This window comes from Athene noctua, chromosome 4 (genome assembly GCF_965140245.1).
Source record: "Athene noctua chromosome 4, bAthNoc1.hap1.1, whole genome shotgun sequence".
Classification (NCBI taxonomy): domain Eukaryota; kingdom Metazoa; phylum Chordata; class Aves; order Strigiformes; family Strigidae; genus Athene; species Athene noctua.
The window spans coordinates 49,104,030-49,131,686 of record NC_134040.1 but is presented as its reverse complement, the minus strand read 5'-3'; the positions used below and the strand labels follow the sequence as shown (position 1 = coordinate 49,131,686).

Below are 27,657 nucleotides of genomic sequence, written 5' to 3'. Positions count from 1 at the left end.
TCCTGCATGACCCACCATCACCAGCAGCCTTCATGCTTTCATGGCCGCACAGTGCTTCTTTTGGAGGGAGAGACAAGAGGTCTGTTGGACCTGATGGGATAACAGCATCCTTGGCCAAAGGCTCTCCAGCACAGGCGTTGGGGTGGCGACACAGCCCCCAGTTAGGGTGGGCAAGCCCAGCCCTTCCCAAGGAGGTGGTGTGGACGTCAGTCTCCATTTTTGCACCTGCCAGTGCAAATCCTTAGAGACATGCAGAAGGCAAGTTACTACCCGTGTCCTCCACCTACAGCAGCACTTCAGATGTGCTCAGCATCTCACCACCTTCTGAAGGCAACAGCTACCAATGAAGCTGGGCTTGAGGCCCACCCGCACAGGAAGCACAAATAGTATCTATAACAACCCTGTGTAACACAAGACTTGCTTGCAAGGAACCCAGAAGAGTGTTTTACCACCTGCTTACAGAGCAACAGAAGGTGGGGGCACCTCTGCCATCAACCCAGAGCATGCGTCACCTAGCCAGAGACACTGCCACACTCATCTGCAGAGACAGCCTGCCCCAGTTTTGGAGCCCACAAGGACTAGACATAGCTATCCAGCCTTCCTCTGAGCATCCAGTCACTAGTAGCTTTTCTCATAGAAAAAAGGACTTTATTGTTTGTTCCTTTCCCAGCTATGCTGTAGGCCCTCAGCACATCTCCATGTCATCTCTGCTTCTCCCGCCATCACCAAAATCCCAGGCCTTGCTACCAGCACTGCCTATGGAAACGGTGTCTAACCCAGTATTTGCCATCAGTGAGCTTCTCGGGTGTCAACTAAGAGTGTGGTCAAGGGACTCTTTTTTTTTCCCTCCTCTTTGGGAGGAGAAGGACTGTAACTGCTTTAATAACACAGAAAAAACCAACATTCCTCCAATTCATCTCAAAAGCAACATTTGACATCACATTTTTATCCCATTTACAGTTCTTTTAACCCTGCTTGTCCTTTTAAAGCCAGAGGGAATTCACTTCTCAAGCAGTAACACTACCTTAAAAACATCTAAGTGGCATCACCTGAACTTTTTTATCCTGCTTCTGGGCTGCCCCAATCTCTGTGCCAAGCTGCTGGCAGTTGCCATGGGGCCAGAGCTGTTCGGGCAGCAGTAGCCTCTGAGTAAGACCCAGAGCAGCAGCAGAGGTGGTGATGGGGTAAGCTCTGCTGGCATCAGGCACCCAAACTCCTCTGCACACCCAGAGCTGCTGCTTCCTCCCCATTACAAAAACCCTCTGCATGGCCCCGTTACCTGAACAGGGCATCTCCCTACAGGACCACAAAGCTCTGAGATGACTGATATGAGCCCCACTGGCCCTCAGGGCTTACCTGGGAGCAGGTCTCCAGTGAGGGAAGGTAGTGAAGTCACCACCTGACAGCACACGTTTGGAGGGTGCTCCAAAGCAGCAGGGAATCTTGCTGGTAGTTTCCACGGAGGAACCAAAAGCATCATCCACAAGTGGGAGGAGAATCCTTCTTACCATCTACAGGAGTTTAAAGTCAAGCAGAGATGTCAGCACCATGGGAACACTTAGCTCCATAGGCCCGTGGCACGGGGTGTCACAGGGATTCAAACCAGCCCCTTCCCCCAGCCCTGTCCCCTCAGAGGCGCTCCCAGGATATCCAACCCCGAACCCCACTCACACAGCAAGGAGCCAAGCCATGCTCCTGCTGTGATTTCACTTCCAAAAACAACACAGTCCCCCCAGCTTTCCTCATTTTAACAGCAACCCCCAGGGGCAAACCACTCCTTGGTGCCCAGTGCAGCCCATAAGACCCCTGCCCTCAACACCTCCAAAAAACATCTTTCCCTAGAAGCACCCCCAAAGGCAAGGAGATGCTCCAACACAACCAAGGAAACAACCCTTACCTGCTCCTTCTCCAAACACCTGCTCTCCCCAGCACAGCCCCGAGCTCTCGATGAGCTGACACAGCCCACCTGGCCCCACACGTGGTTCCCCACCATGGGACTTGACCACATTGCCATGGAGAATAGAGAAAGCCCACCTCAACCCAAAGCACCTGTTCTGCCGTGCACATAGCTACAGCCAACCACGGCCCCTGGGCTGCAGTGCCGAAGGGTGGGATGGTGAGGGCAGGTCTGATGTGGGAGAGCAGAGACATGGACTGGGAACCTGGAAAAACTGGGTTTTGGCAGCTGCTCTATTCCTGGAGCAGCTTGCTGGGATCACACAAGCCCTTCCAGTACTGGGGAGCCCAGACTCGGACCAGTTCCCCCTGCTGCTGTGCTTAGGGGATGACCCCCTCCACCCCACCACAGAAATAAGTAAATACAGGGGCTGTGAAAACCACTATTTTTACCACAGAGACCCAGGGGTCACACATCCAGACATCTAACCCTCGTTTTTCAGCACTGAATCATAGCTTAAACTCAGCCAAGAATTTCCAGAGTACATGCGTAAAAGGAGAACACGTCACACATAGCATAATTTGTTTTAATAAAGAAGTTATTTTACATTTATTTATAGCAGTGAGAAAAGTGCTTCAGAAAAAGATACTCCAGTAAAGGCAAGCTACAGTAACGCTATCATCGGAGTCCTAATATTCATAAAGGGACATTGTCAGATTAAGAAAAGCTGTTGTTTTACAATAGAACAAGTTAAAACCAAGTAGTTGTATGGTGAAGAGTAACTGGCCTTTTCATTTCATTATTAGAAACTATTGGCATGTTCTCAAATTCTCAGGAACTAAGAACTTTAATATTTAGACTGCAAAACACTGGGCACAATATCACATGAAGAAGGGTGTGAAGGTCTGTTGTTTTTAAAAATACTCCTCCATCCTCTGTTCTCTCCCTCCAATGGAATCAGACACTATTAAAAACCCCCCAAACCACAGAAAATTGGTCCCTGCACTACGCGAGTGCCTCTATGAGCTGCTGTTACTTCAGCAAACATCTCAGGCCCAGCCTGAACTATTTGGCCCAATGTCAATCATGACAAGACAAGTATGTGCTTCACTTTGTGTACTTAACCATCAAAACATCAAGCTACATACACAGCTAAAACCCTAGGACACCTCGGCCTTTGTAACTGAATAATGCAAAAGGAGGAAGAAACGGGTGTAAATGCGACTGCAGCTGGCAAAGGAATCGGAGTGAAGACAGCAGGGCAGAAGGGTGCCTGGGGGAGAAGGGCGGCCTTGCCGCTTGATTTTTAGGCCGTTCACCGTGCACAGGCAGGCAGGCCGGCCAGCCTAGTTTCAAAATGGATTCGGTGTGCACACACGTCAACAGATCAAACCAAAGGATGCAATTTCTGCAAGCTCACCCTTCTCCAGCCACTTGCGCTGATGGCTCTGAGGCCCTAGAACAAACACGTCATTTAAAAGGAACAAAACATACTAACACTGAAACTTTGCAGATGTCAGCTTTATGTAAAAAGGCTGCTCTCAAAGCTACCAATTTTCCCCAACAGCTGCAACCAGCATAGCTGTACCTCCAACCTCCTGCTATGCTCACAACCTTCAGCTGCCCCAAAACATCTTCTGCTGTGTCAGCTGCTGAGCATTTCTCATTTTGCATCTCATTAGTTATTCTTCTAGGCTGTCTCTTCTCAGAGTAAATTACTCTTCTAAAGGGTACAGTTCTCTCCAGAAACTAACCTTTGATGGGCATCACACTTCTCGATGAGGAATTTCCTGAAGGGCCTGACTGTGCTGTGCCCCAGCTACCAGGGAGGGGGGCACAATTAGCAAAACTCCTTTGCACCTAACCATTTCATTGGTGCCACAATAACTTCAGAAAAAAGATTTTACTGACAAGTGAGGGTTCTTTTTAAATAGATAGTCTCTTCCATGACAGTTTTTCTTGCCCAGCTGAATGCAGCAGGTATCTTGGTCACTGCTCCTCCAAAGTCAGCCGGCATCTTCCATCTTGGGCGGTATTGTACGATTCACAGTTTTTGCACTTCATGCCTAGGAGATGGAACTGCACTGTAGACCGGGCATTGCAGTCATTGCAGAGGATCTACACTCACAGAAAAGAGAGAAAAGGGCTTTAGCATCAGCAGGACACCCAACAATATACTACAACCATGCCTCTAGCAACCACAGGACTGGTTTGCCATCAGGGGACAAAGCAGAAAATATCTTCCTTTTGAAGGCAGCAGGGCTGATTTAACTCTTCCATTTGTAACTACTCAGATTGCACTGTATAATCACAGAGAATTTACTTCTAGTATGACAAGGTGACTCCTTGCAAAGTCAGGAACAGACACACTCTGGCTTCTTCTCTTGGTGTAGGAGGAAACCACCAGAGAAAGCCTCAAGTGAAAATGACAGCAGATTGACAGCAGCTAGCAACATTAACTAGTCTGCTGTGCAAGACAGGCAAGTGAGCCTTCTTCTCAAAACAGGCAATAAAGAGATTTTTTTCAATATCCCGACTCCAGGAGTTGGTTAAGATGGGTTGTCTAAACCTTAAGAGATGCAGCTAGAACATTAATGACCAGCACTGTTTAATAGAGTGTTACCTGCAAACAGCAACCAGTTTCACAGTTCTGTGTTAACACAAAGAAACAGAAAGAAAACAGAAGAAGTCTCTACATGCTAGCCTGCACAGATCAGTAACTGAATATTTTGCAGAAAACCCATCATGTGTAGTCTGGAACATGAAGCTCCAAGCTGTTAAAAAACAAATGTTCCTGCTTTTTGCTATGACAGCACCTAATGCTACTGGAGAAAGTGAGATACTTCCAAAGACCAAGCCATTCCTGTGCTCTGTGATACTACTATCACTAAGAGGTTGTGGTTTTGGGGTTGGTTTCTGTTTGTAGTGCAGGTGGGGCATAGGGTTTTTTAGTGTGTTTATAAACCCAGTTGGTGAATACTGTAAGCCAATACAAAACATTTCTTCATCACTCCCTAACCATTAGGTTGACTTCTGATCCAGGACAAGTTCCTAGTGCCCTCTACTGCCAGTAATGCAAAGGCACAGATCTGCCAAGAAAAAAAGACATTGGCATCTCATCTCTTACCTCCACCATCATGTTCTGATACTCTGTGGGCATAGGAGTCTGCGCTACCTCATCATCCAGCTGACGCCAGTACCTTGTCATATCTAAAGCTGAGTGCATACACAAAGGACACCTGTAACCTCTGGCACAAAGGAAAAAAAAGTCTCAATCAGAAGATGGAGTAGGGCCGTGAAACAAGTCTACTCAAAAGGACAAGTTTCTTATCATGTCAGTCAAAGAGAAACACCACGAATCAAAAAGTTCTTGCACAGAACTGGAAATTAAGAGACCCCTTTCCCTTTAGGAGTTGGTTTAAAATTACTGGTTACAGGATTGGCATCATTATCTTCACCTCTCAAAATAATCTGGACTACAACAGTATTAAGAGAAGAGATGCTTAGAAATACTTACTCCTTTAGCATGTCCTCGTAACATGTTCTGAAAACACAATGAGAAGTTCAGTAAGAAGAATGCAATTACTGACCGGTAACACACTTGAACTGAACAACGGGAAAAGGTGCAGAGCTATCCCCAAACCAAAAGTTAAAAAATATCCTGAGTCCAAGCAAGAAGAAAGCTTCCTAGCAAAATCACTGGGTATTGAGGCAAAAATCCAGAGATGAAGCACATCTGATTCCATTTTAAGGTCTTCCAACTTAACACAAGGGAGCAGTCTCAACACTATGACAAGGATTGTGTGGTTCAAGTTTGCTTAAAAAATAGTGTGATACATCACGAGGTAAGTTTAAGATGGGAAAAAAGTTGAAGGAAGATTCCATCTGTGGAGATCTATATCAAACACAGAGACAATGGGGGTAAAACCAGGAGTCAATGGAGTAACAAAAACCTGCATCTGTAATACAAAACAGAAGCAGAAAGGGAAAATGGAAAGGAAATGTGGCACCCAGTGCTATATATCACATCACCTGAAAATCCCAATAAAGATGGCAGGTTTTTCAGTGCAACAGAGCAGTCCATTGTCTTGGGGGGGGGGGGGGGGCTGAATAAAACTTAACTGATGAGCTGCCATCAACCCCTTAATACCATTGCGCAACTGTTTTCTGCACCAAGGGGAGACTTCTCCACTTGAAATTTATGTAGGGATTCTTGAAATTTAAAGTAGCAACAGAAGGAAATTCAGCATGAGAAAATTTAGAATGAACAATATCTGGGTCCCTCCCCCACTGCCAAAATTCACTGTGGAAGGAAGGCAACCTTTCTAAAAAAAGTATTTCCTGATGAAACTGAGACTATCCCCTACAGTGCAAGTGTCTTAAAAAACAGCTGTAAAAAGCTGTTACAGACTAACCAGGCTTGTAGTGCCACTGAATAAACACCATACACAAGGCAACAGCTATTCCCAAGTATCTGCAATGCTTTACCTGTGAAGAAGGTGACCACATGGAAGAACATGAGCTCCAACACGAGATGTGTGAATATCCTGTTTCAAGGCAAGTAGCGGACAAAGGCAAGAAAATTAAATCAAACACAATAAAAACCACAGCCACACATAAGTCCAAGAAATGAAAAGCAGCTCACCTCCAAACATATTGGACAGTCCTGCCTGGAGACATTTTCAATACACTTCTCAAAGACAGAGGAAAAAAAGAAAAAAAAAAAGGTTGTTCAACTGTCTGGATACTTGTATTTTTCTAAATTCTCAAATTCCTTTAGAATGGTAAGATGAAACATTACTGCTTGCATTTAGATTTGAAGTTCTGAGAATTAACTGATGGCTTAGCATATTAAAAATCGAACAGTTTCAAAACATACATAAGAAACTCCCAGAACTCCCGCACCAAGATGCAGTCTAGCTTTTCCTATACTGCAGCAGGAACGGGAGCTCTAACTGACACTACTGTTAGATCTGCAATCAATAGCCCCTCTGAAACGAGAGAAGGAGACCAAGATGTTTATTTCCTATAGCTTTAACTGCGAGTAACACCAGCCCAGAAGCACTCTGTGTCGCGATTAGGTGCACTTAAGAGAGCCTGCCGCTCCGCCTGTCCGTACGGCCTTGGGTGGAGATAAGGCACCATCAGCTTTCACTTTCAATGATGGTTTGGTTGGTTGTTTTTTTAAGACACGGAGTTCAGCGGTGTATTCTCACCTTGTGCTTTCCTCGAAGACTCAAGCTTAGGCATAAATTGCATTTTGAACAGTGGAAAAAGTCTTCCTTTGGACCAATCCTGAAGAGAAATGCGTCAGTCAAGGCCAGTTCCCCCCGTTTCGGTACCGCCCCGCCGCGGGGCCCGAGCGCCCCTCACGCACCTGCAAATGCCACACTCGGCGCAGTGGTACTGCTTCTTGTCGCGGTCGAAGAGGTGGCAGATACCGCAGTAATACTCGCCGAAGAGGCTGTGGCAGCCCTCGCAGCGCTGCTGGGCCTGCCGCCGCAGCGCGGAGAAGAGAAGCGGGGAAACGGCCGTTCAGTGCGCGGCCGGCCCCCCACGCAACATGGCGGCGCGCCCCCCCCAAAATGGCGGCGCCCTCCGGCCACCCTACCGGACCCACCTTCTGCAGGAGGCGGCAGCGGGTGCACTGCACCTCGGCAACGCGGAAACGGTCCAGCCGGTGCCCCTCGGCGCCATCGTGGCACAGCCGGCAGGCGTACAGCTTCCCGCAGCACGGCGCCTGCGAAGGGCACGGCACACGCTCAGCGCCCGCAGCCGGCAACCCCCGCCGCCTGCACCCCCCTCCCCGCCACCGTCTCACCCGCAGCAGGCAGCCTCGCCGGTAGTGCTCGCAGCCCTCCTCCCCGCCCGCCGCCATGGCCGCGCCCGCCTCGCCCGGCCCGGCTCGCTGGCCCCGCCGCTTCCGCTTCCGCCGCGTCGCCGCCTGCCCGGCCGCGCCGGGGGGCTGCCGGCCGCAGCGGCGGCAGCGGGTAATGGTGCCGCTGCGCGCTTTCGAATTGCCTCACCGCCCCACATTTCTTACCCCACCCCCCAAAAAAAAACCTTTCTTCCCCCCCCCTTCCCTAAAACTTTTCCCTCCCCAAATAACAAAACCCAAAATCACGGCTGCCTGACGCAGCACGGGAGGTTTTCCAGGAGGAGACGTTTGCCGTTTCCGAGACCCACAGGTGCTGCGGCTGAGCATCTCGGAGCTGGTGCTGGGAGAGCGACCTGGTCCCAGCTGGGGCGCTGCTCCATCCACTGAAGCCGTGGTGATTTCCCAGTCGGTTTTAGGCAAGTAGCTTGCTTCATCTGCCCATGGCTAACTAAGTGACTGCTGTGGCCAGCTGGGGGCATTTGCTATGGGTACAACGGGTAGGTACCCTGGAGCGGTTCATGGTTGGTGGTGATGGAAAAGCAGGGCACTGGGAATGTAACAGTGCTATTGCCTGTAGGCCAGCCGGGCTGGGAAGGTAAAGGGCACACTGGGTGAGCATGGTTGGCTACGTGCTGTCTGGATGATGCTGAGAGGGACATTAGGAACCTGTGCTTGTAAATGGTTGCTAGAAACGTGTCAATGTTAAATAAAAACATTCAAAAGTCCTATTTTTTCAATGCAGGTAATGCCACCAATGTGAGTGAGCAGATGTAACACCAAGTCCAGGGGAGACTAAGTGCCTATATCTTAATTTGTAAGCACACACTAGTACCAAGAAATTTGGAATCTGAATACCCTTTTATTTACAAATTTTAAGATACATGTCAAAACACAGCATAGCCACAAAGCTCTAAAATACGATGACATTCATACTGTATTCTGCCATGACACATAGATGGGAAAGGGCGTACTTTGTGCAAAGACAAGTTCCAAAATTAATTCCACTGTACAGGGGTGTGAGCTGACAGCAGCTAAGTCAAAACGGTCTCGGAACAGTCCCAAGCAATGCCGTCTTTCCCAACAAGCCACTGTCAAGTTTTACACTTATATGTCCCATTCCCCCAGGAAACTGAGGGACTGATGACTTAAGTGAGTTACTGAGAGCTCACAGAAGCCATTTCACATGCCACTTGCTACACGGCTCAGGATTTTAAACCGATAATCGTCCTTCACCATTAATAGCAGCCAGAGATTCACCCAGCACAGCCAGACAACAGGCCCAGTGAAACACCCAAAAGACAACCACCCAAAGACTGGGGGACAAAAGCACGGAAGGAACTTAACACAAGGTCACACGTGCTGCTGAGCGTTAGCAAGGGTTTCAGAGAAACAGTTGGAAACATTGACACATTTAAACGTGTTTCTTGCAGATTTTCTTCACTGACATTTTTGTCAAGGCAAAGGTGCTTTCCAATACAGATTAGGTAGCCCACAAAAACATGGCAAATTTGGCAGCTATCTAATCTCTTCACCATTCCTTTAGAAAGAAAACCCTCAAGAGGGCAGCAGTTAAATAAAAGAAGGCCCAACTTCCTTCAAAACCCTCCAAACCACCTTCTGCCCTTGTCACACACCCATAATCACTATTTATCCCTGAGCGACCTCAGACAAGACCTGGCCCTAGGCCAGAAAGTCAACATTTCAGGAGCTGGTTTGGATGCAAGAAATCCAGCAGCAAGGGTAGTACGAGCTTGTCCTTGGGCTGGACCTGAGCCACCTCCCATGACAAGTCTGCTGCGCTAACAAGAGAGTAAGGGATCCTCCTCCCTCCTGCAGGGACTTTGCAGCTTTAGCACCTGGAAACTCAGGCAGATTCTTCCCACTGTTTCAGCCACCTGCATGAAGAGGAGAAAAGCAGAACTATGTTATGGACATGCTAACAAAACCACAGAGGTAGTCACTGATCATATGCTTCCTTTATTGTGATTCATTATATGACCTTATGCTGCTAAAGCTGTGCACTTACACCTCTGTGTTTCACAGATGAGACATCTTTAGTAAGGTTTATTTTTCCCCCACTTCTATTATCAGGATTGCTTCCCATCTCAATGGTTTTTCTTCTTTCTCCCTAGCAGCATTAAGCCATCACATCACATGAATATAAGTCAGTGACAAATCCACTCATATAGATTAAGAGCATGTGCAGCATTGGTGAAGAGATTTCAGAGTCAGCAGTTGCTCTCTCTCCTCAAAAAGGAAACACCAGAGCCCAAAAGAAGAAATGAAGATGCACAGTCTGCACCTGCATGTTAACAGTACTGCCATGACCTGCTCATGGCTATCTGTAACTAACACCGAGTAAGAGAGGAGGGAGGCTGCAGTGCCTGGTGGTCCCTGCGGCCACAGGGATAATCCCTGGAGGGGGGGTATGTGATCACATCCAGGCTGGCAGCACCAGTGTACCCAGGATATTGCATAAAGCCCATCTATGCAGGACACAAGGTTCCAATAGAGCCGATTAACATTTTGAAGCACAGCCTCTGAAGACCCTTCCAGAGCACCTTGTCTCCTTCCTTTATTGTCCTCAACTTCTGCTCCCTCTGGAAGGTGCAGCCCTTTTGCCCAGCCTCACGGAGGGAAGAGGGGAGATTGTGACAGTAAAAACCCTCAGCTAAACACTGCAGTTCTTGGTTTCAAGAGGATGAGACAAACTCCAAGACACACAGCAAACTCCCTGGAAGATGCTGAGCAACAACAGATAACAATATCCCAATAGAAAAACCACAAACAAAACCACGAATTTTTTTATATGAGTTTTCTTTCAGACAATATTGCTTAGAGAACCACCTGTCTTTCAATGGACAAGAAACTATTAAAACCACATTTAAAAGCCTCAGCTTTAAACAATATGGAATGCCAAGATGCAAGGCTAAGTGAAGGTGCAAATAGAATGGTGGAGTTGAAACTCAGCACTTCAATCTTAAGACTACAAGTCAACCACAAAGCCAGGACTTTTGCTAAACCTCCTCTCCCACTCCTCTCTTGTGCTTGGAGAGCACTGAGGTATCAACAGCTCCATTAAGTAAATTCAGATTGAATGACATAGTTACTAAAAATTTTCCCTGATGTTAAGCTTGACAAGCCCCCACAAATGCTTTTCTCCCCTCTTGCAAGAAAGTCCATTTTCTGTGATACACTTGACAGTGCTGTACATATAACCCATTTTTTCAACTCCCCATGTGAAGGCAGCCAGTTTCCCCTTTCTGTTATTCTATCAGCTTGCTCGACCCCCAACTTCATGAGCTTCTTAATTTGCAGCACATTAGCTCAGGAAAACAATTCACCTGCCACAGTAAACTTCAGTATCTGTAAAGAGAGTTGTGTGCTGCCCTCAGTAAGAAGCCTGTCTTAGCTAGGTGGCCTAACCAAGAATGTGAAGTGTAAAAGGATTTTCCCACTGCACCTCCTAACCAGGTAAAGTGTTCATGAAACTATCCACTTGAAAGACACCAGAAATTAAAGCCACCGTAAGATTACACTGCAGAAGTTAAAGCTTACCTTTCACAGACAGGTGTGATCTTCTCCATAAGGCTAGTGCTCAACTCTAGGGAAGCTGGCTTCTGTTGCATCGGGAATCAAGGTCCCTGACAACTGTAAATTGGGAAAGAAAAAAAGAGAGAGTGTCAATTTCCAAGTGTAGTATAATAAATAGAACAATCAAAAGCTGCCTTCTAGGGACATATGCAATGCCAACATGCAAGTTAAAACAAATCTGGTTTTTGATCAAATCAGATTTCAAAAATACTTCTCTCCCCATATAGTCTGTCAAATCTCATCTGGAAGCAAGGTAGCCGAAGTGACTGCCTGTGGAATTACTTACCTCTCAAACAACACCTCAATATTACTGAGGAACTAATCTTTAAAGAGAGTTGCAAGTTTTCCCCTTCTCTCCCTATGCCTGGCTCCTATGCTTTTTCCCTCCCTAGATGTTGAGGGGCCAGGTGAGCTAACACTAACTCTCCTCAAAACATGTGTCCCTCATGGACTCTCTTCAACTCTGGTAAATCAAGCTTACCTCCACCTTGATCCAGCCAGCTGAAACAGAAACAATTCAAGTTGTCTGAATCTAGTATTTAGCTAACCTCAGAGAGACAAATAGAGCCCCATGTTTCATCCATGACCCTTCTCTTTTCCCCTAGTGTAAGGCCTCAGGTCCTTTTATTTAGACAGTTAAGAAACCAAAGCAAGTTCTGCTTCTGTTAAGAGTCACACAGGAAATCTGTGGGTCATGCTGCTTAGAAAGTCCTGAACCAAACAAATACAGAGCAGCACGAACCATTGTATTGCTTTGCTACCTGCTGTGAGGCCAGACTTGGGTTATGGAGGTCAATAGCAGCAAGGGAGGGGACACGGGACTCCGAAACTGTTTTATTTTCCTTTCTCAGAAATCGGGGATGCCACGCTGCAAAACACAACCAATGCATGTTAAGGAAGCAAGAGGTGATTGTTTTAATGTAAGCTGCTTCATGCCACTTATTTAGTATCCATGTTTTATTTAGAGGACATCAAAGCTCATACCTTCCACTCCTCTCAGTTCAGGGAGATGATTTAGTTCTGGCAAACGCACATCTGTTCTGGAGAATTCCCATTTTTTCCTATTTGCGTGAAGGATGTTTTTTTCATTAGTAACCTGTAATCAAGGGCATAAGCACCAGCTCAGGAAAATACGGAAAAAACAAAGTTACTTTCAACTTAAAAATGAATCAACACAGAAATGTTCTGCTGTAGTTGGAACTTGCACAAGAGTAAAAGAAAAGACTCTGATGCGTGTGAAGGAATCCAATCTGCACAAGTGTCATTTATACAGTATAAATTATGGAACACGCACAGCAAAAAACCCCAGTCATCTAAGTGAGACTGCTTTCAGAGAGACCAAATACAACCCTTGGAGAATGGCTCGGATTAGCTATCTGTAAAAAGGCAAATGTTCCTGTTGGTGTGGAAACAGTATTGCCTAGGTAGTGAGGCGCAGTGGAAAGCTTTCCATTTCACTTGTTTTCATTATCAATTTTTAATGCATTTATGACAGGACTAAATAAGGCCCTGACCATGTTAAATCCAAATCCTCAATTCTGCTTCAGCAGCACAGCACACACCGTCTACTTTTCCTGGCTAGGCAGGAGGCCATGGATATATTTCACGTCTCACAAACATCCTGTGCTGGACTGCTCCCCTCATTTAAAATTGCCTTCTGAAACAAAATATGTTTCATATAAAAGATGACAGATCACACACCTGTAGGAAAAAAGGGGTAAAGAAAATAATATTTCTAGTTGGGTGTTATGGTGAAGACTGCAACAGATGGGATTCTTGACAATAAAACACATACTTGAGTTCAGAATTTATTTTTGCTTTGCCAAGGGGGAAAGACAGATGACTTACCGATGTCAAGCTTACACTGTAATGGCCTGCTGGAGAATGCTTCCGTTGCTTTAGAAATGGGTTCAAGTATTTTTTACTCTTTTCATCAACCCTGTAATCAAAAATGCCCCAAACTTTGTATTAACTGGGGTAACACGGTGAATATAAAAACAACAAATGCAAGACATCCAGAAACAGTCATTAAATGCTTAGAAAGAAGGCTCGGGGAGAATATCCTTCATGAGCTCAGTTAACAGAGAAGCTTGGTCCAAAGGACAAGACACAAGTCAAAGAAAGGCCAGTGTCACAGAAGCTGGCAAACTGCTGCTGTTCAGCAGAGCTTTGCCCCACGCAGAAACACAGGGACCCTCTGCCTGTGTGGACATGCACAGCTGCTCAAGGTGAAGCTGCCTTTTCTGATCCACACACAGTCCTCCACCCAAGAGCTGCTCCTAGCCTTGTCCTGTCCCAAACCCATATCCTGCCTTCCCACATCATCACCCTCCTTCTCTCTCAGGACATTACAGTTCCTTGACAACAGGGATGATGGATAAAAGCTCTTCTAGCTCTGCTCCCATACCTGTAATTAAGGTTCCCAGGAACAGGACCCATCCCAACCATAGTGGGAGAAAAGTTCTGGTTGATGGGCGGGATAACTATGCCTGCATTCCTGGCATAGTCCAAGCTGCTGCTGGAATCTTTTAGACTCGTTTGAGGGCTTATTTTAAATGGGTTGATTGCACTGTCGAAGAGGGAGCTCAGGTTGGAGGATCGGTCTGCTTTCTCCACAATAGCTTTAGAGCGCTTTGCCTTTAATAGCTTTGCATCTCTGCTCTTTGGGTCAATGCTGAGATCCTGTTTGGGAAGATAAGAATCATCTTTCTCTTACAGTCATGTTTAAAAAAATAGCTTAGAGCAGTGCATGCAGGAAAAAGAAATCAGAAGCCTAAACCTGCATGATTCTGCAAGGATCTGATGGAGGTGGTATTGGTTTTAGTAGAAAACTTGTTTTCCATCAAATGGGAAGAGACTTGTCAGGGTTCCAACACTCTCTGTAAATAAGTCACCTTAGAGTGGGATTGGAAATGATTAAGAACAGCCATATCCTGTGTCACTTCCAAAGATGTAAGAACTGAGCTCAATGTCACCCCAAAGTCACTCTGAAGCCTTTACATCTTAGTGTCTGATTGAAAGCAAAATATGTAATTTTGGTTACAGGGCTTTAACACAGGTTAAACAGCAGCATACAAGCACGTTTTTGTGATTCAACATGACTTATGCTTCCCAACCAATTCTCCCTTCAGCTCTGTATTTGCCAGTAACTGCATCACAATGTAGTTTACCTGCAAGGGACTGGCCAAACAACCACCTGCAGACTGCCAAGCCAAGCACTAGAGCAACCCTGTAGCAGCTGAAGAACCAGAAAAGGCACAGAACTTCTACACAATGGCCTGTGAGCTGTACTGCACCAAGTGCCAGAGCTGTTGGGGCGCAGGCCTAACATACTGCCCTGAACCAGGCAACAAGGTCTTCAGCGCTGTTCAGACTCACAGTGGCCTCCAAAGTTGAGCTTCTCTGGCACATCACACTTACCTAACCTTTTTTTAAAAAATGAAATAGACAACTAGGCTTGTATTTTTTTCTATGAACTTAAAATGCTGCACATACTTATATAATGATTTTAAAACATGAAAAAAAAATACAGGTTTGAAAAACAAAGTTGGACCAACCTGGACACCAAGCATCTTTCTTTCTTCTAAAATATCTTTGTCCCTTTTGCTGATTTTTGATTTTTTTTGTAATTGGTGGTCTCTGGCATCTTTCTGAATCTTTAATTTAAGCTCCTGAGCAAATCTACATTCCATATAAGGAGGAAAAAAAAAAAAAAAGAAAAAAAAGGCTTCAGTTAATCTCAGTGTCATCATCAATTGATGTTCAGTCCAGGCTCCTATAGCCTTTTAAGTAATCAAACACATCATGCCTTTTTAACTAACGAGAAGACAGCCAAATATGAGGTATCCATTAAAATAAATAAAATCTTACAGGCACATGCTTTTCACATTACATCAGTAAAGGTGTTTATATCTCAGTCTGGTGCAGATGTAGTGTGAGACTATACTACCCAATACAGCATGACACTGGGTGTCCACACTGATGAATTAATGTCATGACAAGGTAATGAGACAAACATGCTGCTGCAATGTGCTCCCTTTCAACTGTTCTCCTACTTCCAGGAAGACTGAAACCAAACAAAACCGAGGCATTCAGCAGCTGTCAGCTCTGCAAATCCAACATGCAATCTTCAAGTGCAACTGCTTAACTTCCTTCTAATATTAGCCTGCTTCGAGCAAGAAGTGAACTGTTTACCTTTCAGCAAATCCATCCTTGTTAAAGAAATCGCACTGCAAGAGTTCAGCACAGGATGGTCTTTTGTCTGGATCAATCTGCAAACACTTCTGTCAAATCAGCGTAAACATTAGAATGCAAATACATTAGAAATGACAAAAGACTTCAGCATTTCTGAATGATGTCAAGAAAAAAAGCTGCAAAACTTCCCCTTCTAGGGCCTGCTATACTGTGGCGAGCCCAAGAGACACCACCAGAAAAATTTAATCTTTGCTGGCTGTTTCCATTCCAATTACTAATGCTCACAAAGACTCACTGCATAGGGAATACCTGTCATACAGAGAGATCACTCTGCTCTCTGTACACCTCCCTTGTTTTCAGTTACATTTGCTTGTCTAAGGCTTTAGAATCTGTTAAGGTTGTTTTAGTTACCCAACATATCGGTGCTCCAGATGACTGTGTGAAAGCACAGAAGACACTTCCTGGAAGGATTCTTCAGAACCTATTTCAAAGTTGTAGGCTTCCTAACTCCCACACAGCAGACACAGCTCCAAGGGCAAAGGACACGTTTAGATGCCATCCCACCCAAGCCTACTTGCTTGCAGTGCCTCCACCAGCAGGTAGAGGGAGGGCTGGCAGAAAACGCTATACCCACACAGCTCTGCTAGTGAGAGGGAAGTAAGGGGACTGTCTATTACCTACAAAGCATCCACTTAAGTAGCAAACGAGGGGCAAAGCTTGTTGGGAGACCTTTCAAAAGATCAAGGGATGCAGTGAGGTGTATGGGGGGACGCTTTCAACACACAAGCCCTCCTTCATCTTTCAAATCTGCTTGGAAGACAATTAGTGGGGCACAATATGCTACCAATCCTCCCTGGAGGACATGCAGTCACCATTTTCCTCTGAAGATGAGTGGCTTAGTCTCCCCTGTCACCAAGGACAGTAGCTGTCATATCCCTGCAGTCCTCACTAAGCTACCAATCCAAGCAGTTCCTCATCGCATGGGTAACTGAGAGAAAGCTAGTTTAACAGCCTCAGCCTTCTCTGTAGGCTCTATTCAGCTCCCTAAGGTGAAGGACAAGTAAACAGAAAAACATTATTAGTAAACAATCAGTTAATTACCTTGGCTAAATCTAGCACCGAAGCAGAGAGCTTGGGATATCGTTTGTCAAGAGATTCAGCCTCCTTCACTTCAGGCAACCTCATACCAGCAAAGAGGGGATTTTTGTAGAATAACTCTTGGTGTCTTGGAATTAAATTACCTAGAATCATGCAAAGTAACCACACGGAAGAAACAGAACAGTCCCGTGAAACATCTGAGAGGCTGAAGTACTGGTTCGGCACTACTGTAAGGGGTACGGTCCAGCCTGTTCTCTTTCCACCAATGCACTGTGAATTGGTGCTGTACTCACAAGCTCATAACTCCCCCTTTGTAAAAGGCACTAAGAGTACACACTCTCAGAAATTGTACAGCACACACCACAGCCCTTCTCACCACACCCTCCTCCCTCCATCAAAATGTACTTGACCCCTTCATTATTTAAGTAGGCACTACGTGCTTGACAGGCTGTTCTTACCCAGGCACTTGGTGATATGGTAGAGCTGGTCAATGTCCGAATCTCCAGGGAAGAGGGGCTCTCCTGTAAGCATTTCTGTTATCAGAGAGCCAACAGCCCACACATCAACAGCCCTGGAAAAAAAAACAACAAACAACACCCCAGCTCAGCACAGCTTCATTTGTCTCTTTGATCTAAAGGCTGAGCCAGGCCAGCACACACAGCGTATCTTCAGCAGTTTACAAGGCCTGAGGGCAGCTTTGCCCCCCTAAACAGCAAAACAGCTGTTTTCCAAGCTTACAAGTGCTCTGATGAATGGCAAAGATTCAGCTCTTGAAGCAGACAAGTGCTAGCAGAAGCCTGACAGATGTAAAATCAGGTTCCAAACCCCAGTGCTTTAAATACAACCCAGCACATGAGTAGAATCTTGCACTTTAAAGAGCACAAAGGTAAGCAGCTACTTACTCTTTCTGCAAGCCTCTGCTCTTCAGGTATATTTACTGAATATTAAGTAATACAGAGACATACATAAAGCTGCACAATTGTACTAACAAGACCTGTGAATAACAGTTTAAGTTCTGACTTGCTTTTGTGGCACTGGGGATTCCCAGTAAGAAAAATCTCATTCCGCCCTCCTGAAAGGTCTGTCCAGAATTGTTTGGAGGGACTTTTCTGCCTTCCCTCCATGACTCCAGCTGCAGAGGAGTGAGGTCTATTATAGCCTCCCCCAGTACCAGCATGACAACTGAAAAGCTCCTCTAGACAAAGACCAGGAGTGCTGAGGGCTCTCCTTGCCTTTCGAGCCAGGAAAGCCTAGCACTGGCAGTAGTTAGCTGCAGAGTGGGACAGAGAAGAGGAAAGCTTAAACCTTTACAAGTGAATAACCAGGGAATGCTGAACAGCATCCCTTTCATGTGTTTGCCAAGCACTAGTCCCCTGCCTCCCCAAAAACCAGAGCAACCCCCCTCCACACGTCCCACAAGCCCACAACCCTTTTGCAGTCTCTCATGCCAGTCTTACTTGCCATACTTGCTATCTCCCACCAGCAGCTCCGGAGCTCTGTACCATCGAGTTGCCACATAGTCTGTGTAAGCTTCCCCAGAAGCTGCTAAGGTACGGGCAAATCCAAAGTCACATAGTTTTACAACTCCCGACTGGGAAACTAGTATGTTCTCTGGCTTAATGTCCCGATGTATTATCTGCACAGAGAAAAGCAAGTCAAGACAAAAAAAAATTCCCTGTTTCTACAATGTAAATTGACTGGCTCACCAGAAATAGTAGCTTTCTCACATCCAGGTAGAAAATTACATTTTTGCAAGCATGGGAAACCTAAGAAGTCTGTAAAAGACAGCTATGTGCACACAGTCAATGAACAAGTGCTGACCCATGTGCACACCTCACTTTTGCACACAGAAGTGCTTATTTTGTGTATCTCTCCACATATGTTCTGTGGGTGTATTTACTATAGGTATTTCAACAGGCACAATTTATTATGCTTGAGAATGTGGCCTCGACAAGTTTAAAAGCTGTTAAATATTACAAGGGCCATGGGCATGTCCTACAAGTTAAATGTAAAGAGTATTTTAGGAATTCATAAGATACACATTTCCCCAAACATAAAAATAAATAAATGCATGTGTTTATATATATAGTTATACAACTCGGATTAAATTGGCAAACCTGTTAGAAATCAGTTGAGAACAAAAACCTAAAAATATTGAAGAGAAAAAAGCAAGCCTGCATGTTTACACAGACTCTTATCACAATTAAACTTTTGAAAATAAGACTATCTCCCTCTGCGAGGTAAGCCAACTTGTAATAAGGCGCCATGAAGTACTGGATGCCCATGGACTTTTGGTCCCTTCCTTTGAAACACTCTCACAAATCAATCAATCAGAGACAGACTACTGGATTAGCTGACATCAAGTTCTGATTTTTCATACAAAATTCGGTCTGGCCCTTCTGCGCTGCCTCTTCCATTTCAGCCAAAGCTTTATTTCTCTGTCTTAACATATATCAGAAATATACACTTCTGTATCTATTCATTCAAGGTTAACTGCAGAGCTGACTTCTTGTGCATACTTACATTATGACTGTGACAAAATGCTATTCCTCTCATAATCTGAAATAAGTATTTCCGAACCCTGCTGTACTCTAGTCCATTTGGAAAGGCCTCAAGGTCATCAAGCACTGTGTGATCCACAAATTCAAACACCAGATACCACCGTTTCTTCTTTTTACACACTTCCAGCAGGTTCACGAGATTCTCATGTCTGAGTTGCTGTTATAAAACAAGAAATATGAGAGTCTGACAGCATGTAACAGGTAAACTAAGACCAGATACTTTTAACTGCAACCCAGCTGGTGCACTGCCCTGGAATGCTCTTCTTGTCACAGCACTTACTTGCATTTATTCTTAAAATCAGCACACTAACATTTTAGAATAAGTTTTATTTTGCCAATTTTATTTTATTAACATTATCTGGAGGATTTCTACCACCTCATATATGGAAACACTTCTTTTTATAACCTAAAAATAAAACACTGACTAAGGACATTTCTTGAGGATCCTCAAAATACACTGTTCTGTTGTTGGAAAAATCTCATGTGTTCTGCTTCTCACAGTGCTCTCCTCACATAAGAGGTGACACTAACTCATGCCCTGATCTCGACAAGCTTTAGAGCAAGCTTACGTTCCATATGAAAGAAATCGGAAGGAAGTCAAAAAGAACTCCAGAGGAGCATGACGTTAACATGTGAAAGACAGCAGGCACCTAACATCTCCCAGAAAGACTTTCCATGGCAAAGGAAAATCCAGAGGTCCCCAGGCTAGCAGGAAAGACAAAGCAGGACAGTTTGTACTGGAAAGTTCAGCGTATTGCCAAGCATGTCTCTGACCATGACAAGAACAACAACAGGGTATTTAACCATGACTGGTGAGCTGCAGAGACTCCTTGCTAGTCCCCTGGTTCTGCTTACAAACAGCAATAAACACAGCTTGTTCCCGTGTAACATTGGGCTGTATCTGTGACTCAAAACTCCTTTAGGAGAAATCCTCATCAAGGTGACCAAGTAACACTGTGCTACCCCGCCTTCTCCCTCAGGGCAGGGCACAAGGAGCAATGCTAGCTACCCCTTCCAGACACGACTCAAAGGATTGCTGAAGACAGCTCTCAGTGTTTTATTTTAAGAAAACTTTGCCTCTCCCAACAACCCCAAGCTGATTCATCTCTTTTCTCCCATATTTCCAGCAAGTTTTACTCTTCTTCTCTGTCATACCTTTCTCTAGGTTCTCTTTTTAAAAATCTCTTACATCCCAATTTAAAAGAAGAACAAAAGCAGCTGCAACACCTCTCTGTTCTACCTAGCTGACAATTCATCACCAACTACTCTGTGTATCTTAATTTCTTCTCATAAGGTCGATAGAAGACTTTTCATTTAAGCTCCTCCCAAACCCTCCCAAAGCATTTCTGTTGGCAATGCCATCTTATACCCACTTACAATAACTAACATGAGCCAAAATACAAGCATATTGAATGGATAAAAGGAAAGTCCATAATTCTTACCTATAATAGTGTTAACAATTAAACAGCTTCTATTAAACTGTGTTTAGTGGATTCAGAATGAAAACTGACCAGCCAAGGATTTGAAGATTTTTTTTTTTTTCCAATATTATGCAGAAGGGAAAGCTGAAGATAGTTTAGATGAAAAAATCCTCAACTTAAATGAAAAGAAAAACAAAGCTGTTGTATTTTCTAGTTATTTCATCATCACATTCTGACCAGTCAAGAATCCACCACGAATTCGTTACACATTTGTAACATTGGTTTATTGCACACCACTTTAACAAAACAAACCATGCTACAATGAGCAGTTACTTATTAGCTCAGAGCCTAGCAGGAAAATATCGTTGGAGGCTGCCTGAAGACAGCACCATAGCCCAGGGATTGCAACCAAGGAAGATGCAAAAGGACTGCACAGCACAGGGACTTGTCGGGGAAATGCTCTGCCAGTCCAGAGGGAGTGGCAGCCAACCTGCACCTGGGTCTGTCAAAGACCCAGGTTTCTTCAAAGGTCTGAAAAGTGCAGATTTAAAAAAAGATGATCAATTAGAAAAAAGCTCTTTTCTCAAGAATAATTTCTTCCCAGCACAGGAGACCTGAAGAGGTTTTTTGGTTTCAGCCACGAGGAAATTTCTGCCCAAACTCTGGAATAGGAGAAAAGAAAAAAAAGCACAACCAAACCAAACCTAAAACCACCCTAGTTTCATAGGGAGCATGCAAGTGAAGAAACTACAAAACCACAAAATCTCTAAGTATTCATTTTCACCATGAGAGGCCACATTTATTGAAATGTTCCCCTTGCTAAGTTCTCATTTACTCATAAAAACAAGTTAATTCCCAGTGCACCTGGGAGGTGGTACATGCTTTGGCTCAGTAAGTAAGTGAGCCTGGCCAACAGATCAAGTATGATCCAGGCTCACACAGATCCGCTTTAAAAGAGTTTGAGGGGACAATGCTTGGAGCTGCTGGATGTGTCTCAAGCTCCAGCACATGCATTTCTATTAATTCTAAGGGTCTGTGGCTCTTACAATGATGGCAGAGATCACTTTTTTTTTTCCTTCACAGCGCAGGGACTATAGCCTGGCAGACTTGCAGAGACACTCATGGCAGCCAAGAGGAGGGAGGCAGGCTTGCACAGAACACCCCACATCAGAGGAAAAGCCTAGATGCACTCCAACGACAATAAGAATTTCCTTCATTTCTTCGTAAGACACACCACTGGTATCCCAACTCTTAAAACTACCATGTGTGCCCACACACAGGGTCAAGCACTGCCCTGTGCATATCGCCTGAAGGACAAGGGAAGAAGTGAAATGCTGCAACTACTGTTAGAGGTTATGATGACAAACACAGGGACTGGAGGTGGTCAAAAGAGCAAGCAGAACAAGGAATGTATGTCCTGGCACGCCACCCTGAATGGCTGGCATCCTATTCATGAAGGAACGCAGCACAAACAACTGTCAGTGAAACAGTTTAGGAACGTGCAAAAGCTTCTATAAGCAGAACAAAGCAGAGAGAGGAAGCAGAAAAATTGTAGGACAAAACACTGAAAAGCACACACACAAACCCCTGTTTATCTAAAGTTCCTGGGTATTTTCCCAGATAGAATATCTACAGCCCATGAAGAGAAGTACCTTTAACAAACCAAGCCACACAATGAGGCTACACCACGTAACACCACCGATAAGAAGCCAGCAGGCTGAAGTACGACTGGCCATTTAGGTGAGCATAAAGCATCCACAATCATTACCAGGCAAATCATGCACTCAAACAGCAAAGGACCTTATGCCAGCTTCAGCCTAGGGGCTAGCCATCGATTGGTAAGGTTCAGGGGATTTGATACCTGTCCTCCTCCAGCCTCTCTCTGGCAGTACAAGCCTGACAGGAAATTAAATAAATAAGCCTGCCATTAATAAAGTAAAATAAAGTAAAACTTCCCTAGAAGCATTCTTCCGTATCAGGTAATACCGGTAGCCAGTCTGGTTAGGCACTCTGTCACACATCAGGTCACTATTCACCTGCAGGTTTTGTAAGTTCAGCATTTCTCCCATTTTCAGCAAATTCACAGCAGCAAGGTACTCAAATCTGGTACACAATGCAGGGGGACACAATTACCACCGGGAGGTAATGGAAACCTGTGGCTCCCTTCCTCATACCTTTCCCTGCTGAATACAGGGCACATAAACACACGAGATACTAAATCGAGTCAGGTTTAGCCAAGCGAATCCAGCCCAGCACCCAGCCAAAGCGAAAAGCAGCTCTGCAAGGCTACAACTCAAAGGCTAAATGAATCCACGATGGTTGCTCAAGAAAATACAAACAGGGCCTAATCAAGTCTTTTCGGGCTTGGACTTTGCTAGTTATGCTTTGTAAATTGTGTTCAGAAGTAACAGTGTTTCCCTTTCAAAACTGGCTCAACAGCTTAATTTTACACCTATCCTATAACTTCATTGGATAAACACCACTCCTGAAAGGACTATCAAGGACTCTCAAGAGGCAGTTTCCTCCCAAGAATCCATCAACTCCCTACAGGTAGATCTCACCCACACCCATCAGATCCAAACAAGTAAACACCTTTACCACAAGAAAACCTCAGCTATGAAGATTACTACTCTGCTCGAAGGAGACATTTGCCTTTATGAAGGTATTTAAACGCCTGACGGATTCAAAATACGCGGTGAAGAGGCACCTCGAGCAGAGCAGAGGCTGGACCCGCACACAGCTGCTCTCCCTCCCCAGGGAACACCCGTGCTGAGCTGCATCGTCCCCCCTGCTCACAGCGGGGCAGGTTGCTACAGTAGTCACTACAGGAGCTTCAAAATAAGAAGGTCACGCTCTGCATCAACCATCTCGGTGCACCGGCTCACGCCACACGTTGCACTTTCGAGGAGCTACGAATTTAAACACAAAGCCATTGATCTGGTCTGACTTTGCCGGAAAACGCAGGCCCGCTGCCCTCACAGCCCCTTGCTCACCTTCAGCAGTTTGATTTCCCTCACGGCGATCTTCCGTACCACCGCATCGTCCTCGCTTTCCAGGAACTTCTTGACGGCGACGATCTGCCCGCTCTCCTTGTTTCGGCACTTGGTCACCACCCCGTAGCTACCTTCCCCCACGAGGCCCAGCACTTGGTACTTCTCCATGGCGGCAGCTTTCCCCCCGCGGGAGGCCGGGGATGAGAGGAGCTCCGCTAGGACCGGGCGGGCTGAAGGGACCGGGCCCACCACCCCGTCACCAGAGTGACGGCCCGCCGTAAAGCGCAGCCGCCGTGCGCGCCCCACCTGTCGCAACAGCCGCACCGCACGCCCAGGCCGGCGGCCGTAAGGGAAGGCGGGCGGCGCGCGGGCTGCCGCAACCGGCGGTACCGGGAAGCGGCCGGTGGCCCCGCCGCAGCAGAGGAAGGGAGGAGGGTGGGCTGGGCGCCGTGAGGGAGGCAGGGCGGAGAGTGGTTCCGGGGGCGAGGCTCCTGAGGTTTGGAGTGGGTCTCGGGAGCGAGGGGCTGCGGTTTGTTATCGGTAGTCATCCGTCGGCACCTACGAGGTTTATTCGTTTATTATTTGCTCATGGGCCTCCCTCTGGTGTGTCTGTGCCAGCCTCCTGAGGGGGACTGATGTCACACCTGACCCAGTAACGCCACTCCTCTTCCTGGAAAATGTAACCCAGATATTTTACACTTAGAAAGAATTGGTAATTTACGTGAAAGCTAACTAAGGTACGGGTGTCAGCTGTACACAGTTCCTTAGCCATAAATAAATCATCAACATAGCCTATCAAAACAGATCCGTTTTTTTTAAACACGACATCCTGCTAATTTTTTACTGAAATTTTGGAAAAACTAGTGGAGGATGCAGTGTAGCCCTGAGGGGGCCTTGCCTATGTTACCTGTATCTTCCCCAAGTATGAAAAAAAAAGGTACTGAGAGCCTGGATAAATAAATCCACTACATTAAGAAAAAAAAAAAAAAAGCTGCTCCTGTATCAATTAGGGGCAATTATGTTCGTTAATTAAAAGGTTTAAAGACCAGATTATCATTAGAAGAAGGGGAAAACTTTGTATCCGTTAGTGACTGCACAAAAGGGAAGGATTGTACCAAGGGCTGAGCGGTCCTGCTGGGAAGCCCTTTAGTTGCACTGTGTGTTCTCTCCTGCAGTGACCTGGTTGTCCCCAGTAATTACCACAGTCTCCTCTTCCTCGAGGCCCATTGCTCCTAAAATGTCCTCCTCTGCTTTTGCTTCTGCATCCCTGTCTCCCCAGTCTACGACTGCTATTCAGTGTTAGGCCAAAGTATTGGGAATAGCCAGGAAACAAATTTGTGAGTTGATGGCACAAGAGACACCCGACTCCTTCCTAACAATGCTAGCCTAAGAGAGCCCAAGACATGCTGGAAATCTGTATGGCTGTAACAAGTAAAAAGGCCCTTATATGAAGTTCTTTCTTAAAGCCATTAAGAGACATAAAGAACAAATGACTAAGCAATTTATCTTGGCATGAAAATGTTTGGTGGGCAGGGTGCCAAGATAAAAAAACCAGTATGAATTCATTTAATGAATATTCCACGCCGGAGCAGCCGTGCGTTGTTGCGAGGCAGCTTGTGTTGCTAGGAATCTGGCAATGATAAAGGTGCAATAATTTGCTTTAAAAGGGACGTATCAGTGCCCGTGCTGTGCATTTTATTCTAAAAACATGGCCGTTCCTGCACATATTATGTGCAACTTAACACCAGGTATGAAGGTAAGCTGTTTCCTTCAAGCAAAGTTGAAGCATGTGTGTGTGTTCACCCATTGAGACTTAATCCAACATACTCTTTCCATGGCACACCAGTGAAGGAGAGAGCGAGTGATGTAGCAACCCGTGACAGTGAGTCTTTAGCTCACACTGACTTGTCTTGCTCCAGACAGTGGTGTGGCAAGATGCACGCAGGAGAAAGCAATTTTAGAGTTTTTTGTGGAAAAAAAGAGGTGAAAGCAACAGGGGGGTAAGAGAGACCAGCTGTGCCTGTTTGCAGGGTTGCAAAACTGTGTAACCCCTAACCCGTTGGGTTGCTAGGAAAATGTCACACCCCACAGCCATCGTGCAAGGGCTGAGCCCCTTTGCCTTTTATGGTTTTACCAATCAATTCCTAGACATTCTTTCCTCAGTTTGGCAGCCTATATTGCACAGTCTATGGTACTGTAGAAGAAAAGGTCTCCGATTGCCCTGAAGAAATTTATAAGCACCTGTCAGGCTTGACTACTGCAACATTTCTCTTTGGGAGAGGAGCAGTACATACCTTGCCAAAAAGCCAGTTCCCTGGAAAATAGCATCATGAGGCATATTCCAATAATACTTTCTGAAACCTTTATCATATTTCTTTTGAATCGATGTGCGTCACCTTCTGTAATTAATTTCTGGTTGTTTTTATTTCTCCTTCATCTTCATTCTCACTTCCTATATGCAATCACTGTAATGCACCTTTCAAGAAGGCTGACCTCACATTTCCAGGAAAAAAAAATCAGAGCTCAGTTGGCATCAAATTATAATATTCCTCCCACCTTCTACTGTTCATCATTATTGTAGCAAGTGCTTTCTCTGGGTCCTGGCATTTGTTCAGCACGGCTAACAGATAGCTAACTTGGCAACCAATTAACTCTTCCACCACTGAGACACCACTTTTGGCTTCATTAAATGAAAGACAGAAACGACAACCACGCATGCATAGCAGACTTTGAAAGCTCACTTTGTCAGTGCAGATGGTTCTTCAATTTTATTTTAATCATAGCAAACAATATGGGGAACCAGCCTTTCTCGTTTAAGGACAGTGTCCAGTGTCAATGGGCTCTCTGTTAACCAGAGATTCTAGCTGCCTCGCTGCCATGTGCATAATCCTGCTTTTTACCATCAGAAACTAACTTAAAGATGACAACAATTTCTTTTGGCTATGGGTTGCTTTGGGTTTGTTTTTTGAGTGACCTTTATTTTTATATATATAATGTCCTAAGTTAACAAACTTATGATGATGCATGTCGGTGTGGTGCTATAATTTAAAGCCAGAGAGATTGAAGGTGGTGAAGGACGAGTGAGGTATCTTGCTAAGCCATACCTGTGCTCCAGATATGGTTGACAGCCTGGTGGTATCTGAATGGCATTGGCTGAGTTAAGTCTTGATCATTTGAGAGAAACCCTTTTTTTTTCTTATAATTTGATGCCGATAGCCAACAGGGGCCTTGAACTGGATTCCTCTCCTCAAAAGTATAATTACTGGTGATGTTTTTTCATATTGGTCTTTGGAACCCTGGAATATTTTTCTTCTCTTAAATGAAGGCTACTGTGAGCTCTTCTGATGACCACAGGAATGGATATCTTCCAGGATAACAAGAAAGGGGTTGAGCAGTTTTAAAGTCAATAGCTAGAAGATCTTTCTTTTTCTAAGAATTAAAATGGTAGCCTCACAGTGAACACAGTCCTGTATCTAAAACAATGAATAACTGGATAGTTTCATATTCTACATATCTACAGTATAAGTTAGACATTTTCAGTGTTCTGAGTGCAACTGATATGATTTCTGTCAATGTGAATTTTGGATCCTTTGAATGTGGGGCAACGGCATTTTTTAAATATATTGTTTAGGTTTTTATACCAAATAACATGTGACTCTGCTGTGTGCCTTCCAAATCGTGTTTGTCTTGCTGTAGCTCTAGGAAATGTTAATCTAGAGCATGTCAACACAGTGTCAGTTCCAATTTAGTTTTTCTATTTTGTTTGCCAGAAATTTTCAGACATCGTGGTATCTGCCAGAATGATCCACCGTAGTTCTTGTAGTTAAACCTCAGGAAGACAAATAACGATAGCCCCTGTTGTTTCGATACTGGGTTTTAGATGAATCACACAATTAGTTACTTACTATTTTTTATAATGAAGTATCCAATGACTTAGAGAAGTTAGGGGTGAAGTAGTCTGATGCTCTGAATGAACTTTTAGAGCTGATATTACAACGGTGGGTTTGGGGGTTTTTTAGTT

The 27,657-nt window shown here is 45.1% G+C and overlaps 2 protein-coding genes across 5 annotated transcripts; both read right to left on the bottom strand.

Annotated features, from left to right (window-relative positions):
* Positions 1-2,467: 2,467 nt before the first annotated feature.
* Positions 2,468-7,809, bottom strand: RCHY1 (ring finger and CHY zinc finger domain containing 1). 2 transcript variants are annotated; one of them, XM_074905246.1, is made up of 9 exons: positions 7,719-7,809; positions 7,518-7,637; positions 7,275-7,390; positions 7,114-7,192; positions 6,543-6,587; positions 6,386-6,444; positions 5,415-5,441; positions 5,025-5,145; positions 2,468-4,015 (listed from the first exon to the last, which is right to left on the bottom strand). In XM_074905246.1, the coding sequence occupies exons 1-9, from the start codon at positions 7,773-7,775 to the stop codon at positions 3,887-3,889; spliced, it is 753 nt and encodes a 250-aa protein (XP_074761347.1). In that variant the 5' UTR covers positions 7,776-7,809; the 3' UTR covers positions 2,468-3,886. The 2 variants fall into 2 exon arrangements, with proteins under 2 accessions (XP_074761347.1, XP_074761348.1); XM_074905247.1 differs by lacking the exon at positions 5,415-5,441.
* Positions 7,810-8,627: 818 nt separating this feature from the next.
* CDKL2 (cyclin dependent kinase like 2) lies at positions 8,628-23,982 on the bottom strand. Of its 3 annotated transcripts, none has more exons than XM_074905244.1 (13): positions 23,637-23,982; positions 19,185-19,379; positions 18,119-18,297; positions 17,120-17,232; positions 16,665-16,804; positions 15,564-15,652; positions 14,927-15,050; positions 13,777-14,051; positions 13,218-13,308; positions 12,354-12,465; positions 12,112-12,237; positions 11,334-11,426; positions 8,628-9,670 (listed from the first exon to the last, which is right to left on the bottom strand). In XM_074905244.1, exons 1-12 carry the CDS (start codon positions 23,802-23,804, stop codon positions 11,380-11,382), a joined length of 1,659 nt encoding a protein of 552 aa, XP_074761345.1. In that variant the 5' UTR covers positions 23,805-23,982; the 3' UTR covers positions 8,628-9,670; positions 11,334-11,379. The 3 variants fall into 3 exon arrangements, 2 of the variants coding, with proteins under 2 accessions (XP_074761345.1, XP_074761346.1); XM_074905245.1 differs by having other exon boundaries at positions 12,131-12,237; positions 23,637-23,979; XR_012633575.1 differs by lacking the exon at positions 8,628-9,670 and having other exon boundaries at positions 11,851-12,237.
* Between the last annotated feature and the right edge of the window lie 3,675 nt (positions 23,983-27,657).

Coding starts and splice junctions, on each gene's coding strand:
- RCHY1 (XM_074905246.1), bottom strand. CDS start 7,775: ATGGCGGCGGGCGGGGAGGAGGGCTGCGAGCACTACCGGCGAGGCTGC. Junction 6,588..7,113: donor GTCTTCGAGGAAAGCACAAG/GTGAGAATACAC, acceptor GTCTTTGAGAAG/TGTATTGAAAATGTCTCCAG. Junction 5,146..5,414: donor TACGAGGACATGCTAAAGGA/GTAAGTATTTCT, acceptor CCTTTGTGCCAG/AGGTTACAGGTGTCCTTTGT.
- CDKL2 (XM_074905244.1), bottom strand. CDS start 23,804: ATGGAGAAGTACCAAGTGCTGGGCCTCGTGGGGGAAGGTAGCTACGGG. Junction 19,380..23,636: donor GGGAAATCAAACTGCTGAAG/GTGAGCAAGGGG, acceptor GTTTTATAACAG/CAACTCAGACATGAGAATCT. Junction 14,052..14,926: donor GAAAGATGCTTGGTGTCCAG/GTTGGTCCAACT, acceptor CTTCCCAAACAG/GATCTCAGCATTGACCCAAA.